Raw genomic sequence first — 20,044 nt, 5'->3', positions numbered from 1 at the left:
CAGGGACACATAGAGACAAAAGAGACAAACAACCAATTCTGTCACCTAGCGACAATTTGGAGTTACCAATCAGCCTAACATGTCACGGTCAGCGGCCCCCGCTGCCCCCCCATCTGCCTAAGCCTCTGCTCTTCATATCACAGCCCCTGCTTTAAGATCATTCACGTTTTTTCCTGCCTCAGTTTTCTGTTTATTTCATCCTGTTTGGTCCTGCACTGCCTATCACCCATTTTCTGCTCCTGTCACTCTCTCTCAGCAATCTGCACTCATCTGCTGCACCCTGTCTCTGCAATCACCACTCACCTGCCACACCTGTTCAGCTCACTACTTAAGCTCCACTCTCACTCTCCTCAGTGCCAGATTATTGAAAGCCTCACAGCAAGTAAATTATCCAGCATTCCTCGTCCACAGTTTCTTTGTTTATGACCACAGCTTTGTTCTTGACTCCTCGCCTTGTCTTGCCCTTGTCTGGATACCACGCCTGCAGCTTACACGCTCCTGGCTCTCGACCCCTGCTACGTCCCTGGATTCTGTTTCCTGCCCAGCCCTCCAACGTTCTCTGTCTCAGCTCTGCTCCTGCCACAGAAGGTTAGTGACGTGCACACCACCTCTCAGCTCCCAGAACCTTTTTGCAGTCACTAACCTGTCTGTCTTCATAGATTGGACCAGAACTGAGGCTCAGATCCTTCAGACGAACGCCTTTAATAAAATAAAACCTTTTATTTTAATGTTGTCCTGAGTCAGGTGTTGTGCCGATCCATACAGACTCGTTACATAACATGCATGTTTTTGGTCTGTGGGAGACAAATGGAGTACCTGTAGAAAACCCACACATGCACAGAGAGAACATGCAAACTCCAACCAGAAAGGTCCCCCGACAGGGATTTGATTTGGCAGCCTTCTTGTTGAGAGGCAACAGCTCTACAGCCACAGTTCTGGCTCAGAACACAGTAAAATCAAATAAAAAAAGTTTAAAGGGCCGTAGCATTGGAGCATTAAGTGTAGAACCACTAGACTGAGGAACAGCTTCTGCCCTGAAGCTGTTAGACTCATGAATCTCTAACTAGGATAATTACTGTGAAAAATCACATCATGGTGCTGCTGATCTGTTTCATGTTGCTGCTGATCTGTTTCATGTTGCTGTGTTATTTGTGCTCATCTGCTCACACAGACACATGTTTGTGCTGCTGTTCGGCATATTTTTTTTATGCTACTAGCGCTTAGTGTATTTTTATTAATGTTTTTCATATCTTAGAACTTATTACTGTTTTTCTTTTACATTTTAATAGTTTTGTTGGATGTAACTGGGACCCTGTGTACACAGTTTCGTTCCACCACATACATGTGGTGTGAATGACAAATAAAGAACCTTGAATCCTTGAATGTGGCAGGCCTCGTCAAATTTACTTCAAGAAGTTTTCTGGTTTCAAAGTTGGCCACCTGTGTTCATATTTCACTCTTTGTTTCTGGGCTTGTGATGTGCAGCCTGTCAAGGTTGAACCCTGTCTCTCGCACAATGACTGCTGGAGATATAGACACCAGCTGCCCCGCAACCATGTATGGAAAAGCAGAGGAAAAAAATGGATGGATACCATACCATACCAATTTATTTATAGAGCACTTAAAACAGCTACAAGACCAACCAAAGTGCTGTACAGACAGAACAACAGGTAACACATGAAGCAATATACAAAATGAAGTAGATCAAAAATCTAGACATAAAAACGATGCAGATAATAAATATTACGACTAACCAGTGTGAAGCATACAGGTTCAAAACACAGATCCTCTGGTGTTGAAAGCTACTAAATAGTGAGTTTTTAAACAGGATTTGAAAACTAAGAGGGAGGGGGCCAGTCTTGACAAGCAGAGGTAACTCGTTCCAAAGTCTTGGTCCTGCTACAGAGAAGGCTCTGTCACCTCTGCACTTAAGACGAGTTCCTGGAACTGTGAGGAGCAGCTGGTCCGCTGACCTCAGGGGAACGTGGTGGGACATACGGTTGTAGCAGATCAGAGAGATGGGGGGGAACTGTTCAGCGATTTGTAGACATACAGGAATATTTTGAACTGGATTTGAAAGTGAACCGGTAGCCAGTGCAGGGAGGCCAAAACTGGTGTAATGTGCTCTCTTTTGCCTGTACTGGTTAAAAATCGGGCTGCTGCATTCTGGACCAGTTGTAGTCGTGCAATAGAGGTCTGACTGATACCAAACAGAAGTGAATTGCAGTAATCAAGCCTAGATGTAATGAATGCATGTATTACTGTCTCCAGGTTATTTTTGGACAATATGGGCTTCAGTTTAGACAGCCGCCTCAGTTGGAAGAAGCATGATTTAACGATCATGTTTACATAATTGTTAAGTTTCAGGGAAGGGTCCATTATCACTCCCAGATTAGTGACTCTTTGTTTTTTTGACAGGGTTAGAGCGGAGAGGTCGATGCAGTGGTTTGTGATCGTGTCATTGGGAGGGAACAACATGACTTCAGACTTATTTTCATTGAAACTTAAGAAGTTTAAAACCATCCAGTCCCTGATGTCAGCCAGGCAGTCGAGCAGAGGTTGAATAGAGCATGTACCATTGTGTCTTAGGGGGAAGTCAATTTGACAGTTGTCGGCGTAGAAGTGAAACGGTATGTTGTGTTTCCGGAAAATAGCACCAAGTGGCAGCAGGTATAGAAAGAATAGGAGGGGACCCAGGATGGACCCCTGCGGAACCCACCATTTAAGCTCTGGATGGGCAGATGGATGTTTTTCTGGGCATTTTATTTACTCTGTCTTTTGTGTACAGTATATCTATCCCTGCACACTATGATTTTTTTTTATGTTTAATTAAGTATTTTCTACATATGTTATAATTTTCATGTGGAGTTTTCAATTGAATTTTCCTTTCTTTACACAACTGCAAAGTTATTGTTTATTCAAAGGATCTGTTTGCAGTCTTTTCTTATGTAATTATACTTTTAAAAGTTAAATTATTTTCAGGTTATATTATTGATATTTATGTTTTCTTTAAACATATATATTATATAATATATGTGTACCCCGGCAGCACGGTGGCGCAACCGGTAGAGCTGCTGCCTCTCAGCGAGCAGGTCCTTGGTTCAAACCCCGGTCCAGGGGCCTTTCTGGGTGGAGTTTGCATGTTCTCTCCATGCATGCGTGGATTTTCTCCGGGTGCTCTGGTTTCCTCCCACAGACCAAAAACATGCATGTTAGGCTGATTGGTAACTCTAAATTGTCCCTAGGTGTGAGTGAGAAAGTGAATGGTTGTTTGTCTCGTTTGTCTCTATGTGTCCCTGTGATGGATTTGCGACCCGTCCAGGGTGTACCCCGCCCCTCGCACAGTGATTGCTGGGCATGGGCACCGGTGACCCCCGTGACCCAAAATGGAATAAACGGGTAAAGATAATGGATGGATGGATGGATGTGTACCCCCCCCCCCTCCCACACACACACACACACACACACACACACACACACACACACACACACACACACACACACACACACACGCAGACTGTGTGTTTATGCATCACAAAGCCTCTAAGCCATCAACAAATATGCAGATATACAGTGCCAGTCATCAGATACACAGCTGGTATAATAGGACAAAGGAGGAGATAAAGCCTGACATCAAGACTCCAAAGCTCCTCACAATGTATGGAGGGTTTCACCCCAAGTCCACCACCCAGAGACTATAAACTAAGAGAAAGGATGGAGGCAGAGGTTAGGGAGCATTAAGTTTAGAACCACCAGCTTTTACCCTGAAGCTGTTAGACTCATGAATCCCCAAACAGGATAATCACTGTGAAAAAAAAAAAAAATCACACCATAAGCTGCTGATTTGTTGCATGTTGCTGTGTTTGTGCGTGCTCATCTGCTCACACAGACTCATGTTCATGTTGCTGTTTGGCGTACTGTTTTTTGTGCTTAGCGTATTTTTTAGTTTAACTTTTTTTTTTTAGTTCACATCTTAGATCTTATTACTGTTTTTCTGTTACATTTTGTACTTTTGTTGGATGTAACTGGGACCCACAATTTCATTCCACCACACCACATGTGGTGCATATGACAAATAAAGAAACTTTGACTTTTGAAACTTTTTACAAGTAATATTTTCAGGTATGCCCTTCTATATGTGGACATGTCTTAAGACAATACAATGAACCCAGAGTTTCAATAAGAGCTTATTGCGTGTTATAAAACTAGGGAATAATAATAACAGTGTATAACAATATTTCTGTTGAAAAATAATTAAAACTTGGTAATGAAACAGAAATATCCACTTCATTTCAAACTCTGTGGTTGTTCCTGGTATTTATTAGACATTCGTCCAGTTTGAGGGTCACAGCACCAAGTGCTCCAATGATCAATGGGACTATAATGCTTTGACCCTTCACAATTTCTGTATTTCCTCTTTCAGCTCTTGGTATTTCTCCAGCTTCTCGTGCTCCTTTTTCCTGATGTTAGTCACTTGAGATTGGTTTCACCACTGCCTTCTCCTGTAGCAATTCAGTCACCACAATATCTGGTTGGTTAGCTATCACCTGTTAGTCTGGATCTGTTCTCCATCACCCTTGGTGGCATCTCTCACGTTGACTGTGGAACCTCCAGTCCATACTTGGCACAGATGTTCCTTACACTATCCCAGCCTCTTGGTTAAGATGTTGCATGTATGCTTTGCCCACCTGGATCTTACATCCTGCTTTTGTGTGTTGGACTGTCAAAGGGTCATCTTTCCACAGCCTGCGTCTTGGGTCTTGTCTGGTGTGGTAGACCCCAGTCTCTATTGCTCTTGTACTGAGGGCCGGCTCTTGTGCTGTCATGACTAGTGTCTCTGTACTGTCCTTCAGTCCAGCCCTCTCTAGCCTCCTGCCTGAGGGTAGCCGGGCAAAAAGTGTGTGTGCTGGGTGAGTGGTTTTTGCCATACCAAAATAATATGTATTATAAGGTACATTATGTGCATATGTTATGCTTGATACTGGAATAAACATTTTTAGGCTAGATTTTTAACTCTTAAAATGCAATGAGAATTTGTTTAAAACAAATTTATTTCCAAACTTTGCTTTCTTTTTCCATCCTTATCCAAACCTGGAAAGCCTGATTTCATTTGTATGCTGCAATGTGCATTTCCGCTATGGGGCAAATAAAATATTATTTTAATTAAATATAATTATGGTAAATGATGAAACTTTTATTGCTGCTGATTGATTTTAACGACTTTATGTGGCTTTCTGATTTGTTACCAACCCGTTGCAGATTGTGTCACAAGTGTTTATGCTTTTCTAATGAAAGTCTCGCAGTCTTACATCCGGTGCTGCTGACGCTGCAGCAGCTGGGTTTGACGCAGCTCCGAGGAGTCGCGCGCTGCTTCAGCCGCTCCAGCTGCTGTCGCCGCTGCCTGCCCCGCCGTTCTCCCCTCATCTTTCTAAATGCAGCGGCGACCATCATGACGGGCATCGCGGCTGTGTCATTTTTCTCCAACGCTTGCAGGTTCGCCGGCTGCGGGCTTCACTTCGACTCCCTGTCGGAGCTCATCGTGCACATCGAGGATAAACACATCGGTAAGACCAAGCACATCTGCGCAGACAGCGCGCGCTGCCGTGGCCCAGGGTCGGAGCTAGCAGCGGACGTGGCTAACTAAGCTAGCAGAGCTAGCTAGAAGTTCCTTCCTGCGTCCTGACAACGCTGTTGCTAGGTGTGGTGAATGTTGATGTCCCTCTACTTCCTGCTCGTTTCTGTCGAAAAGCTCGATTATTTTATGTATACATGCAATTGAACCAACAGCCGGACGAAACAAGAACCAGTTCCATAAGGTTCTGGTGTGTCGTCGCTCGTGCAGAGTTAATAAAGGCCCGCGCGCAGAGATGAAAGGCTGCACTAAACTGTAGAGAAATAATGCAGCATGGTTTTGAAATCCCCTTCTAGCAAACATTTCATTTGTTCAGTTCAATTCAGTTTATTTATAAAGCGCCAAGTCACATCAGAAGTTATCTCAGGGCACTGAACAGAAACATTCATATACATAAAAGTAAGTTAATAACATTATTTATCTGAGGAGTCGACCGCTTTGAGTGAGCAATCATGTTGATAAAACATTATGATGTTATAATTGCAATTTTAAATTAGGGTAAAATATTTGTAACAGACACACATTTATATAAATCCATCCATACATACAAATATGTGTATATATTTTGTAATATCCATATCTTTACCTGCTTCTTCCTTTCTGGGTCACGGATGCCCATATCTAACCATCACTGTGTGAGAGGTGGGGTACATGCTGGACAGGTCTCCAGTCCATCACAGGGACACGTAGAGACATACGAGACAAACAACCATTCACTCAGGGACAATTTAGTCACCAATCAGCCTAACATGCATGTTTTTGGTCTGTGGGAGGAAATGAGTAACTGTAGAAAATCCATGTGGAGAACATGCAAACTCCACACAGAAAGGTCTCTGGGCTGAGATTCGCTCCAGCAACCTTCTCACTTAAAGGCCACATCTCTACCAACTGCACCACAGTGTTGCCTCTTTTTGTACTATCATCATATAAACATCATCAACATCTGGTGAAAAACTAAAAGGCGTATTTGAAACTTTTCTCTGCTACATAGTACTTGTAGAGTCTGTACTTTCTGTGATTTCTTTTAGTCTTTGTAGTCTATTGTATTATTCTTTTCGTGGTTTATTTTGTCCTTTGGGAACTGTTGTGTTTTCCTTTTCTGTTGAGATCTTTTATGGTTTTGCATTTGAATATTCTGCTTTTGGTCTTGTTTTGTTTTTCAGTGTTTCTTGTGCCATCTTCCATTTACGTTCAGTAAATCAGCCTGCCACCCTCACCTGTCCCCACTCAACATTCATCCTAGGTGTTCCCACTTTCAGCCTCACTTTGTTTTATATTTATACCGTTCCTTGTCTCCACCTCACCAGTGTCTCATTATCCTGTAATCATTGCAGATGTCTGGGTCCTCCTCGTGCTCCCTCATGTTTCCCTGTGTGTTTTCCCTCTGGAGTTTTTGTATGTTTTTTACCACATCGACCTTTGTTTTCATTTACTTAAAAGAATAAATCATTTTTATTTTTACTTCGAGCTCTCCGTGTCTGCCTGCATCTGGGTCCTACCGTGACAGTACTGTGTAAAAGTCTAGAGTCCTCCCCAATTTCCTTTACAGTTGGCTGCAAGGAGCACTTATAAATTTTTGTAAACGTGCCCACCTAACTTTTTATGTCAAGTGTAACTGACTTGTGAATTATTCCAGATTCCGATAAAAAAAAAAAAAAACTAAACTCAAGGGATAAAATCAGTGTTGTGTCAAAATATAACATATTCTTTTTTTTTTTAATCGTATTTCAAATCATATTTTTAAGCATTTACTGTCCTGTCACAAACACACATTCTCTTTATTTATTTTTTGTTGAATCCATAAAAAATATCAGATAATCAATTTTTTTAAAAACATTAAATCATATTATAGTAGCAACAATGTGATTTCTAACGGATTGTTAGCTGAAAACTTGGCACTAAAGACATGGCTTTCAGATACTGTTCACCCGCGGTGGATTTAAGCATGGCTTATCTTCTTTTCTCTGCGGTTCCACTTTCCCTAATTTTGAGTACACACAATGCAGCCATGGTCACATGTAATGGAGAAAAGGAGACTGACTTTTTAATAAAAAAAATTCTAGATGTGTAAATAGGAGATGTATGAGATGCCAGTTTAGTTACTGTTAGTTTAGTTTAGGAGGAGTGGTGGCGCAGAGGTTAGAGAAGGTGAACCTGTGATCGGAAGGTCGCCGGTTTAATCCCCTGGACCGACAAGATCAGCACCCACACCTGCCTCAACCCTCATGTGCCACACTCTGGGCCCTTGAGCAAGGCCCTTAACCCCCACCATCTGCTCCCCTGGGTGCCCTGCAGCAGCTCTCTGCTCCACACAGAGGGCTGTGGTAGCTTGGTGGTCTGTGGTTGCGTCAGGAAGCACATGCGGCATGAAAATACTTGCCAAGTCTTCGTGCGAGTTCGTTCGCTGTGGCGACCCCTGAAGAAGGGAGCAGCCGAAAGATAAATGCAATAAATAAAAATGAACTGCCAGTTCTCTCTTGTTTTGATTTTATTAGACTTTTAGACACTAACTTACCGGTAATATGGTCCATTATAAGCAGCTTGGACCAGTGAGGTTGGTTGTCCTCCAATCAGTCGAGAGTTAGATCCCCAGCCCCTGCAGTCCAAGACATTCACGAGTGAGATAATAACATATCTCTGTGTATAATGTGTAAACATTTATACATGAAAGTACTGGATGAATGAGAAATGTGTAAAGTGCTTTGCAGAACCTGCAAAGGTTAAAAATGTGCTATTTACCATTACGTCAATTGAGTATTCTATAATATGCCGGTATGCATATTTGTCATTGTTAAAGAAATTTCCCTTACATTGTTTCAAGGACTGTAGAATTGTGAAAGCAGCAATTAATATAATGTTTGCTTCATATATGAAAACGGTGTAACCTGATGAATCTATATATGGTTGGGACACACATATCACAGATGCAAACCAACAGTGCCTCAGCTATTTCATGCAGAGCAAGACAAGAACTGGTTGATGTAAAGCAGGCATTTAAGATGAAAACATGGACTTCTTTTTTCAGCTGATGTTTTTTTCCTCAACATTACTTTGAGCTCAGTAAACCAAATCCACCTGGGGTTTAATCACTTTTCACATTTCTTGCTCTCATTTAGAGTTGCTCATGAGGGTCTTTTGCAATATGTATGAGAATACAACTATAAGTTCAAGTTCAAGTATCTTCCTTGTCATTCGCATCACATGTAGTACACGAGGTGGAATGAAATTGTGTACTCAGGGTCCCAAAAAATGTTTTTTTCCGTGACAAAACTGAATTCTGAGTGCTGAATGACTTTTGCTGAGGAAGCTGTAACTGAGGTGATAAAGCTAAAAAATATAGCAGAACTACAGCTAATAGTCAAAAAAGATGACAAAAAAAATACTAGCTCAAAGTTAAAAATAAAGAAAAACACAAGCTAAAAACCATAAATATCAAAACACTAGTTAAAAAGAGAGAAAAAGGCAAAACCTACAAGATGCTAACTAAAAGCTAAAAATAGCAAACCATTAGACAAGTCAAATTTATTTATAAAGCATATTTAAAACAGCAGATGATAACAAAATTCTTAACAGTAAAAGGCAGCAATTAGAGGAAAAATAATAACAAGATATAGTTGTATTGTTTCTAGGATATTGTTCAAGGATATGTTTTTCAATAGAACAAGATTGGAAAATTGAAGGTGCATTGTGACCTTATAACACCTGAGAGTGTTGCTTATAAAATAAAATTGGTATCAGCCAAAATTAGAATCGGCAGGTCAGAGGTTTTTTTAATCGGTGATCGGCCAGAAAACTGCAATCGGTGCACCCCTAACAAGATGTAATTAAATTACATAGTTAGCCAAAAGTATCAGAGGGCAGCTAATAATAAAAAGGCTGGCTAAAAGTGGCGAAACGATAGCTAAATATAGAGTAGTAGCTAAATAATTGACGTTGCAAAAGGTGAGCTAAACATAGGAGAATGGTAGAGAAAAATTAAACGTAGCATAAAAAGACAAAAGAAGAGCAAGTATGCCATATCAGATTTGAAAGAAAACAAATGTTTTTAAATATTTTAAAAAATATATAAATGTTACAAAAACTACATGTAGATTCGCTCCACTTCAGATTAAGCTGACTGTTTGGATAAATAAATGGCTAAATTAGCACAAAACTTAGTCATATTTTTTCCTGATCTTTATGTGACTAAGACGTGATTCCTTTTCCCACAGTGCGACCTTTTGCTCATTTCAACATCTGCTCCCCGCTCTAATATTTCAGACTCTTATTATTGAAGCTGACAGGCTCAGCTGTCTGTGCTGTTCTTGTTTGTTGCCTGACTGGCTTTAATATCCTTTGCATGCTCTCAGGCTGGTGCTGGGTCTGCATGTGTCAGAGGTGTTACCTTTAGAAAAAAACAAAAGCGAGGGCCTTCAAATGACTTATTAGGGAATAATGAAGCAATTAGTTGGCTCAAAGTGGAAAAACTTTGCTCCCCCTCCTGCCTTCTTCCCTTGTCTGCTGGCCTGCGTGCACTCTGGGTAGTGCAAAATCTTGAGCGTTTTGCCAAAGCGCCTGTGAAGCATAATTACAGATGGAGTGCTTGATTTGGCATGTCTTCCTCTTCCTCTTCATCTGGTGGCCTGCTGCTTAAAGCACATTCTCCATTATAATTAGGCGCCTGAAAATAAGCATGCATTCTTGTAAATGAGCTCCACAGCTGCTGGTTGGGATGGTGAACAAGAGGTGGCGCTACTCAGCTGTGCTTTGGGAAAACTGTTTAGGGTTGTGTCAGATCAGCCTAATTGTGACAAAGTGTATTTATAACTAGATTTATTAACGGTTAATTAACTATTACTGATGAAGGCTTAATTTAAAGCTTATATATCAGCCAATTTGTCATCCACACAGACGGCAGCAGCTTTGAGTGGCAACAAGTATTGGTGGCCCTCATAGAAGAGTTGAAGCTAAAATTGCTACCTCGTATTGATGAAGGATAAACTGAAGATCAGAGGAACACTGAGTCAGATTCATGCTGTTAGGTCTCTCTTCTCGAGAGCCTGGTGTGTGTATGTACTCTGTGCACACATGGGCTCTTAAATTTGAACACTTGTATTTGTCACTAAGTGATCAAGCCCCTTTAGATGTGTAAGTTGTGACCGTGACCTGGAGCTCTGTGAGTGAGCGTTTGCCGTGCTAGAAGTTGGCAGACTGAGAGCTTTAAGTGACCACGTGCGGATACAATGAGTCTGTTTGTTGCCAATCCTGCAGGCTCGTTGACCAAATTTTGCTATGGAGCCCTCACCCACCTTCTAAAAGAAACAAAATCTGTGCGGAAGTAATAAATTTGGAAAATGGTAACTAACTTCCTGATCTATGCACCTGGTGGTGGGCCTAATTACATTTCCCCCCGTCCTCCTGCACTCATTCATCTCTGGGGGTTCACTAAATGGATAAAGTGTTGCTTACAGAAATAATGTATGGCATTATTTTATATTATATAAGATTCATTGTAATAATTTTTGTTGCAATGGGTTGTTTTTCTTGTAACTATTCTTCTTTTTCACCAGATTTGACTGCAGAAGTGTTTTGTTTAATAGAGATTCAGATTACTTTCTAACAAATGAGTTGTTCCTACCTATTTCTTAGTTTTGCTCATATAGAGGTAAAGTCCTTACAAACTGTAAGTAGTTGATGTTGCGAGAGCTGGCCAGCTGTCCTGTATGTAGCTTGTTGCAAATTAAATTATACCTTTTCTCATTCCCCTGCACCAAAAGCCAAGGACGTATGAAAATGTATGAACCCATGTCTGTCTGTTACCTAAATAAGCCAAGAACCACTGGACGCATTTTATTGAGATTTTCAGAAAACAATCATATGACGTGCTGTACAGTGATACTTATTATCCTTTGGAGCCAATCCATTTCAAAATGGAAACCATAATCAGCTAACCTTAGCAAATGCAAAAATGTCTATCACTCGGTTGATTTTACAGATAATTTAAAAAGCTAGGGTCAGACCAATGGGGGGTGGGGGGGCTTCATGTGCCATTCAATGGGTAGAGACCTTGTTTTTTGGTGTGGTTGTAGCTGAGAGTCATTCACAACACGTATGCTGAGTGTGACATCTCACAATGTTGCACAAGATTATAGATTACATTGTTTGCAAGATTTGACCGAAACAGTTCCAACTTTTAAGATGATGGACTCTGAGCTGAAACAAGGTAGGAAATGTGTATTCCTTCAAGAAATTAAATTTTTTAATCATTTTTTAAAACATTTTTATAATAAGTAACTTCAAGTAAATATGTCAAACTTCATTAGTCATCTTTACCTTTCATGAAGCTGTTTTCACTTTTGCATCCTAACAGATTTTATGACATTTTAAATTTTCTTTAGTTCACTTCAAACTTAGGAAACAAAGTTGTTGACTTATTTAGACACATAAATAACAAAATGAATGATTATGAATATAAAACACTAGCTCAATCTTAAATTGGTCGCAGAGTCGATGGGCAGCAGTGATTAAGCGTTTCGATACCCTTATGTTTAGAAAGAATTGTTCTAATTTTGGGTTTTTCACTAACCTGTGCAAAGCATCATACACATGGAGCCTGTCTTAGTTTCATTTCCTCCTCAGAGGTCACATTGTAATGAATTACCTGTGCCACCACTCCTGGTCATAATCCCTGCTGCTCGGAGCCACCATAAACATGTCACCATAATGTTCACCACCCGGCCCTGCCCCATGCTGCATTTGGCCTGCGAGGGCAGAGGGCCAGATGGTGGTGAAAATGAGGAAGAGAGGGGGTACGGTGCGTCTGGTGTGCACACTTGTGTGCTTGTGTGTTGTTATGAGAGGGTAGCAGGCTCAGTCACCTCCACTGCTGCTTTAGGAAGATGTGTTGTGTTTCCATCCTGATGCAGAACATCACAGGGGTTGCTGTTTTTATGTGTCATAGCATCATGTGTTGTGATGCACTGCAGCCACTAATTCAGTCATTAAGCTTTGCCTAAAGGGTCTCATACAGTAAGGATACAGACACTACAGATAAACCAATAAAACAAGGACATTATGACAACATGAGCAGCCTTAACAACCATTAGACACGTTTTATCTATTTATGATCACAGTTTCTAATCTCTTGTTATAAATATAATATATGACGTAAGCAATCATTTTTAGTAGGGGCTTAATCAGCCCCGATTTCCTTAATTTTGAGAAATCGGAGATCGGCCGATATTTACACGAATTGTCTAAACTTCATTTATATTTCAGAGCACTACCTCATGGCAAGTTAAAATGTTTGTCTTGTTTCTAGGATATTGTTCAAGGGTATGTTTTTCAATAAAATAACACTGGAACATTGAAGGTGCATTACCTGACAGTGTCGCTTATAAAACAAAATCGGAATCAGCAGGTCAGATTTTTCAGAGATCGGTGATCGGCCAGATAACTGCCATCGGTGCACCCCTAATTTTTTGATTTAGGGGAAGGGAAGTCTGAGATTGTCATCATCGTATGTTCCCACACAATGGCAAAATTAGTTTTCTGCATTAACCCATCACGTGTGGGATACGCCCAGGTGGAGGAGTGGACAGCTATGTAAGCACTCGGGGAGTAATTGGAGATTGGGTGTCTTGCTCAGAGACACCACGACATGTGGGAAAGGCTGGGAGTCGAACCGCGACTTTCTGGTCCCGAGTCAGCAGCCCTACCTCTACTCCATCTCGGCCCCCAAATTTATATTTACTTCTAAAGATTGCCCTTAACCCATTCATCACCCACACACACACACTACCTCCACTTCCACCACCCAGCACACACACACACACACTTGATGCCACATTTCATGCCAGAGTTTGAACCTAAACTCATTTTATGCTAAGGGATATGCTTTAAACCATTTTGTGTATGCCATTTCATGTGATTTTTGAGATCCTGTGAAATGTGTTAGCGCTCAAAGTATGTACTGAGGATGACTATAAGCTACTACCACACCAAACTGTAGCTCGTTATCTGTAAAATGGACTGATTTATGGCCACTTTTGTTTTGCTAAGGCTGAGTAGCTGTTGCGACCATATTGAAGTGAGGTGACTCCACATGTTAATGAGCTGTAGATGTACAGCCAATGATTACTTTCTGAGAGTTTTATGAAATTCTGCCCATTGGTTCCTAAGATTATAACAGACAGATGGGATTGCTGCCAACAGTTAATATAAAGGTTTTAATCAAGATTTTTTTTTTTTTTAGTGCTTAAAAAACAGCGAGTTTATCTAAGCGATGAAGGAGGATGACTCGCTGTGGCAAATCCTGAAGAAGGAGAAGCTGAAAGAAGAATTAGTGATTTAAGAATGTGTTGTGAATGAGTCCCAGCTACTAAAACACCAAATCTCTGCTCAGTATAAGATTAGCTGAGTTATAGCTATTTTTGTGTTTCCCAAGATTAGTCAGTTTTGGTGGCCATTTTGAATTGGATTGCCTACAAATGTTAATGGGTGGTAGATATGCACTCAGTGTTTTTTCCCTGAAAGGTTTAGTAGATGAGAGTGAGACTTGAGAAATTTTGCTAACAGACAAACAAAGTTGTTGTCAATAATAATAATATAAAAAGCAATCTACCACAATGAGTTAGTGCTTGGCGTATGCTTTGAAGATGACTCTCAGCTACTACCACACCAATTTTTAGCTCAGAATCTGAAAAATTAACTTGAGTTTCAGCCACGTTCCAGTTTGTCAAGGTCACTTAGCTTAGCTGTGCCGTCCATCTTGATTGGGGCTACTCCAGTTGTTAACCAGTAGATGTACTTCCAGTTAGGCCTGTCACAATAACAAATTTTGCTGGGAGATTAACTGTCTCAGAAAATATTGCGATAAACAATAATATTGTTTGAAATTTGAAAATAATTAATACTTTTTGTCAAATTTAAGAAGAAATGTTTGTCAATTTGTTTTGAGTTTATTATCTGTTTTGACCACCAGATGGCAGTATAAGACTGTTTGAACTGAAGGATGGAAAGTGAGGGAGCGAGCAGCGTGTCTCTTTAAGAAAAATGGGAGGGAGGCTCCTTGACGTGACATGGGCTGTCTCTTCTTCCTTTTTTCACTTCTCCAAATTGTGGACGCTCGGTGTGGTTTGAGCTCTTTAGTATAGCATTTTTCACACAAAGCTTTTAATAAAACAAATCAGTAAACAAGTTCTCAACTTCTTTTTGCAGAGAAAATCAACTTTTTACACGAAGGCACAGGCTTCAACCGTGAATTTTGGAGCTTCGACAAGACGGCGGTGTTTTCCCGAGGTCGGCCTGTTAGTTTAGCTTCTCAGCTTAGCTGCTTTTAACGAACCAAAAACACAATTTTAGATAGTTTAAACTGATTTTAAAAATAAAAGAGAAAGGGATGGGTCAGTGAAGAGCACTGGTGTTGGGCCTTTTGTCATCCAGTGTCTTCAGTAGAAAGAGAAAAGAAGAAACGATAAAGCTGATAAATGAAAATTTGGTTGATAATTTTCATTTATCATGCAATTAATTGATTTATTGTTTATCGCCTACTTCCAATGATTACTTTCTGTAAGTTTCATTACAGTTCATGCAGTGGTTTGCTAAAGACAGATACACTAGCATACATAAGCACTAGCTCTGTCTATTGGCAGCAAGTAATAACTAAGTCAGTTTTGTTAGTGTCGCCCTACTGTGACGATTATTCAAACAATCATAGTTATCACAAATAATTTCTATTACAAAACTGAAATGTTGACAGGCCTTTTTTAAAAACTCAGGTTTATTTGAGTAAAAAATGCGCTGTTTTATATGATAAGGATTTCTAGTAGATTAATTTTATTTTAAGCTCTCCTGTTTATTTGCCATTTGAACAACGACCCATTTTTTTTTGTTTCCTCAAATAATTGCCCACCAAGGCAGACCACCTGTGAAGTTTGATCAGAATTGTTTTCTTCTCTACTGGAGCCAAGTTCTTCCTGTTCCCTGACTGATGGTGGCCCCAGAAGACCAGCAGCGTCTGTGTAGGAAGGGGGTCCCCTCAGTCCTCCTTTCCAGTCCCCACCTGAGGCGTGTGTGATTTACAGAGTGTGGCAGCGAACTGATCCACGGCTATTTGAGCAGATTGCTGCTCCACGTCCAGAGGCTCATTAGGGATCTTTGCAGGGATTTCTTGTGGACTCTCTCACACGCACATGTACCATTATTCTAGGCTCAGAGTAGACTGTGCTGCCTCTGGCTTTTGGCAGGGGAACAGTGTCATAATGAGCGTGCGTCTCCTTCGCTCTGTTTCCCTGACTTTGATTGGAGAGAGGTGTGCTGTCTTTTACATGAGGGATATATCTGCTGTTGTTGAAACTCTTGCATACCACTTTAGAGAAAACTTTTGAGCTGTAGGTTTTCAAGTATGAGCTAATAAACGCTGACCTATATGCAACTGCAATGTTTGTTATCGTACCCACCACTGCACACTGTATTCACTGGTTAACTGGTCATCATTAACTTCACGCAGACTCTCACTGGTATATTTTCATCTTTAAATCACTTCTTGGTCTGCTGCCTTCATACATCTCCTCCTATATGTCTCTGCATGAGTGCAGCTACAGCGTGCGCTCTCAGGGCATTATTACCTGCAGTGTTCCCTCAATGAGGACTGAACTAGGCAAAAGGGCCTTCTCCTACTCTGCTCCTGTTTCCTGGAACATCTTACAAAAAGATTTGAAGCTCTCGACCTTGACCTCTCTAAGTGTCTTTAAGAATCTGTTGGACACCTGGCAGGGTCCAATGCAGACATGTTCCTGTTTTTAGTTTTCTACATTTGTCTTGGAATCTATCTGTTTTTTGTTTTGTTACCTTTTTCCTTTTACCCATCCTATTTGTTAAAAAAAAAACAACAACAAAAAACTGTAGTATGCTTTTTTATAACTGTTTATTGTTGTTGCTGTTGTCCATTGTTGTCATCTTTCTTTGTTGAAATCAGGTCTCTCTTGTAAATGAGTCCTCGAGGCTCAATGGGATTTACCTGTAGAAATAAAGGTTGATTGATTGATTGTATTGCCAAACAAGAAAATTGACCTTTTTGACTAAAACTATGCCCCCCTTGTTTATAAAATAACTCTGACTAAATAACTAGCTTGACTCTGGTTCCTATGGAGTTTGGGAAATGTAAGCAGAATCATCTGTAACTGATTGATAGCTGATTCAGGATTCACTCTATATTGTTTTCCCTATTTAATCTTTTTTAATTTTATTTTTTTTATGTTTTTTGCAATCTAACTATGTCTTTGCTATTTTAGCCATTCCAAAATATTCAGCTAAGTTGGAAAATGGATGCTAAGACTTTAAGTTTTTGGAAGTTTAATACTTTTCTAAATATGTAACTTCATTTGAAATTTTTTTTTTTTCCATAAAAATACATTGGATTCTATTCAGTTCCTTTAAAAACATTGTTATCTTTAAAATCTCCTATACTTTGTTTTTAATCTTATTTTCATAATTTAAACTTTTAGCTATTGTTGTTTTACTTTTAGCTTTTAAGCCTTTTACTACTTTTAAGCTTTTGCTATACTTTTTTCTAGCCTTTTGTGACTTTTAGCATTTATCTTGCTTTTTACTACTTTTAGTTTTGAGCTAGAGATTTGTTACTTTTAGCTCCTTTTTCTTCTTTTAGCTTCTAGCTAGCAATTTGATACTTTTGGCTAGTTTTTTTGCTAATTTTAGCTAGCATCTTGCTATTTTTATTTTTAAGCTAACATTTTACCCGTTAGCTAGCATTTTGCCCATTTAAGATAACATTTTATCCATTTCATCTATGATTGTTTTGCTTTAATGTAGAATCCAGCTTCTTTTAGCTTTCGGTTAGTGTTTTGCTTCTTTAACAACTCAGTTTCAATTTCTTCAAATCTGGACTAATTCTTTCAATGCAAAAGAATGCACGTTCTCTCGTTTTGTTTTTAATTTATACAGGTTTTTTTTTTTTTTTTCTATTTTTACCTGCAACAAATCTGAACAGGTTTTAAAAAGGGGCAAGTCAGAGCTAGAAATTAGAAGAAAAAGATCATAATGAATTTTCAGGCAGGTGATGTCAACAGGTGATTTTAATCCTGATTAGCAGTTGAAGGTGGGCAGAGAATCTCCAAATTTAAATGTTTGGGGAAAAATGCTTCAGGAAAATTTTGATTCAAATAAATCAAGAAGCATTTCAGTAAAGCCTAAACGTAGGAACTGTAATGAAAACTGACATATTTTTAAAAGATGTCCACATTTTAAACAAAATCCTCAATACTTGCTAATATAGAAGAGTTGTAGTTGTAGAAGAAGAGTTTACGGGCCTGACTGCTGTCCCAAATTGGAAATGTGTCGAGGACTTAAAAACCAACAATCTGACATCAACATTGTTCTGTTGGCTATTTTAAGGCACGGATGCAGGACGAGCGGCACAAAATTACACCTTAAATGTATTTTATTTTCATGGCAGGACCTTTTTTTTAAACTGCTGTGAAAGAAAATGCTACTATAACATAAATGCTTTACTGTCACACAGTTTGTTGAGATGGGTTGCAATCATAAAAGGCCAGAGTGAATTAAAAATAAAAAATGACAATAATTTAGAGTTTATGTTTGTTCATTTTGTTTTTGAATTTTTCAGACTATCCCAACATTTTCTGACCTGTTTATAATGTGCATTCATCTCAACACTGGCTTTAGATCTACCTTTAGACATGTTTAGCTGAGATTTTCTTATTGAAGTTTAAATAATGGACTTTTGTTGTTTGAAATAATGATTTTTTTTTTTTTAATCAAGCTCTGTTCTTATCACAATAAATATTGTACTGGAATCAGGTTCGGCTACCCGTGAGCTGTAATTAATTTTCACTTCCTAAATCTTATCATGTTTGTTGTGACCTTCCAGGTTTTTTAGGTGATTGTATTCATTTATCTTTTAAAACTAACAAAAACAGAGCAAGAAAAACAACAAGGCCGTGGAAGCAAAGTGTGACTCAAGATTTAATTACAGCTGGACAAAAGTGCTACTTGACTTTTTTTTTTTTTTTTAACAAAAACTCTTATTAGCTGTTACGTATATTTTGTGTTATCGACAGAAATTGTTTAAAAATTATATCACTTAGATAATATTATAAGAGCAGCATTATTAATGCGCTTGTGAACAATAAAACTTTAATGCTACAGAAAGCCTTAGGGGTGACTAAATGAGCACGCTGGTTGGAAACATGCAATAGTTGCAAACCCCATGGGGTTTGCAGCCCTTCACAGCACCGTCAGAGGCAGACAGCGAGGCCCCGCTCGCACAAAACGTTGTTTTATGGGGCATCTCTGTTCTCCCACATGGCCAGCAATGAGAAGAGCATTTGAAGTTAGGCATGCTTCACCTCAGGGTGTGGAGATTGGCTATTGTTGTACATCTAGCACCGCTGAGCAAAATGGATGTGTGGAGCTGGGAAAGCAGAACACGAAATGTGTCAAATGTGGTCATGTGTGAGCAATGTGGTGTCTGCAGGGCAGCTTTAAGAGCAAACAACAGAAAGATACTTGTTCCATGTTAACACTCAAGTATCAACGAGGTGGCCGATTCACAATCAGATGGTCAATAAGCAAATGATTCATGATATATCAAAGCTCTAAATATGACCTAATTAATTCCTAAACACAAATATAAACTGCCACAAATGCACTATGTTTATATTTTGTTACTTATCTATAGGCTGTATTTTGTGATTACAATGGAGCTTTGCATTCATTTATATACATTAGATAATAATGCTGCTGTTCGGCATATTGTTTTTATACTAGTGCTTAGTGTATTTTTAGTTATCGTTTTTCCTAGATCATATCTTAGATCTTGTTAGTGTTTTTCTTTTACATTTTAATACTTTTGTTGGACGTAACTGGGACCCTGTATACACAATTTCGTTCCACCTCATGTACCACATGTCATGCGAATGACAATAAAGAACCTTGAATTCTTGAATCCTTAAATAATAATACAAATTCCAAACAGATAACATTATATATATTTGAACTACAAATCAGTTGTTGGAGTTTTTTATTTATTTATTATTATTAAATAAATAGTGCAAGTTTTTTCAAGCAAGATTTTGTGTAAAGGTTACAGACAATTAATATCTTACCTGTTGTTGATAGCTTCTTAAAAAACCTTCAGTTTATAGTATGGACATACATGTGACCCTTCACCACTGAAATTACTTTTCTGAGTATGAACATATGGCATTTCATAAACATGTTGGCTATTATTTACCATATCATCACAGTGGTTCTCAAACTGGGGTCCCCGGACTCTCAGGGGTCTGCGAGCCGGTGCTTGGGGGTCCACCAAAATAATTAAATTAAATTAAATTAAAAAAAAAAAATATATATATATAGATAGATAGATAGATAGATAGATAGATAGATAGA

At 39.2% G+C, this 20,044-nt stretch overlaps 1 protein-coding gene across 1 annotated transcript in view; it reads left to right on the top strand.

Moving 5' to 3' along the window:
- Positions 1-5,362: 5,362 nt before the first annotated feature.
- The window catches only part of jazf1b (JAZF zinc finger 1b), a 20,406-nt gene continuing 5,724 nt past the window's right edge, over positions 5,363-20,044 (top strand). Inside the window, exon 1 of the mRNA XM_037677016.1 lies at positions 5,363-5,564. Coding sequence (XP_037532944.1) covers positions 5,450-5,564 — 115 coding nt within the window. The 5' untranslated portion in view covers positions 5,363-5,449. The remainder of the gene's footprint in view (positions 5,565-20,044) is intronic.

This window comes from Nematolebias whitei, chromosome 5 (genome assembly GCF_014905685.2).
Source record: "Nematolebias whitei isolate Nwh7 chromosome 5, NemWhi1, whole genome shotgun sequence".
Taxonomy (NCBI): domain Eukaryota; kingdom Metazoa; phylum Chordata; class Actinopteri; order Cyprinodontiformes; family Rivulidae; genus Nematolebias; species Nematolebias whitei.
Note: the sequence above shows the minus strand (reverse complement) of the source record. Positions and strands in the feature narration are given on the sequence as shown.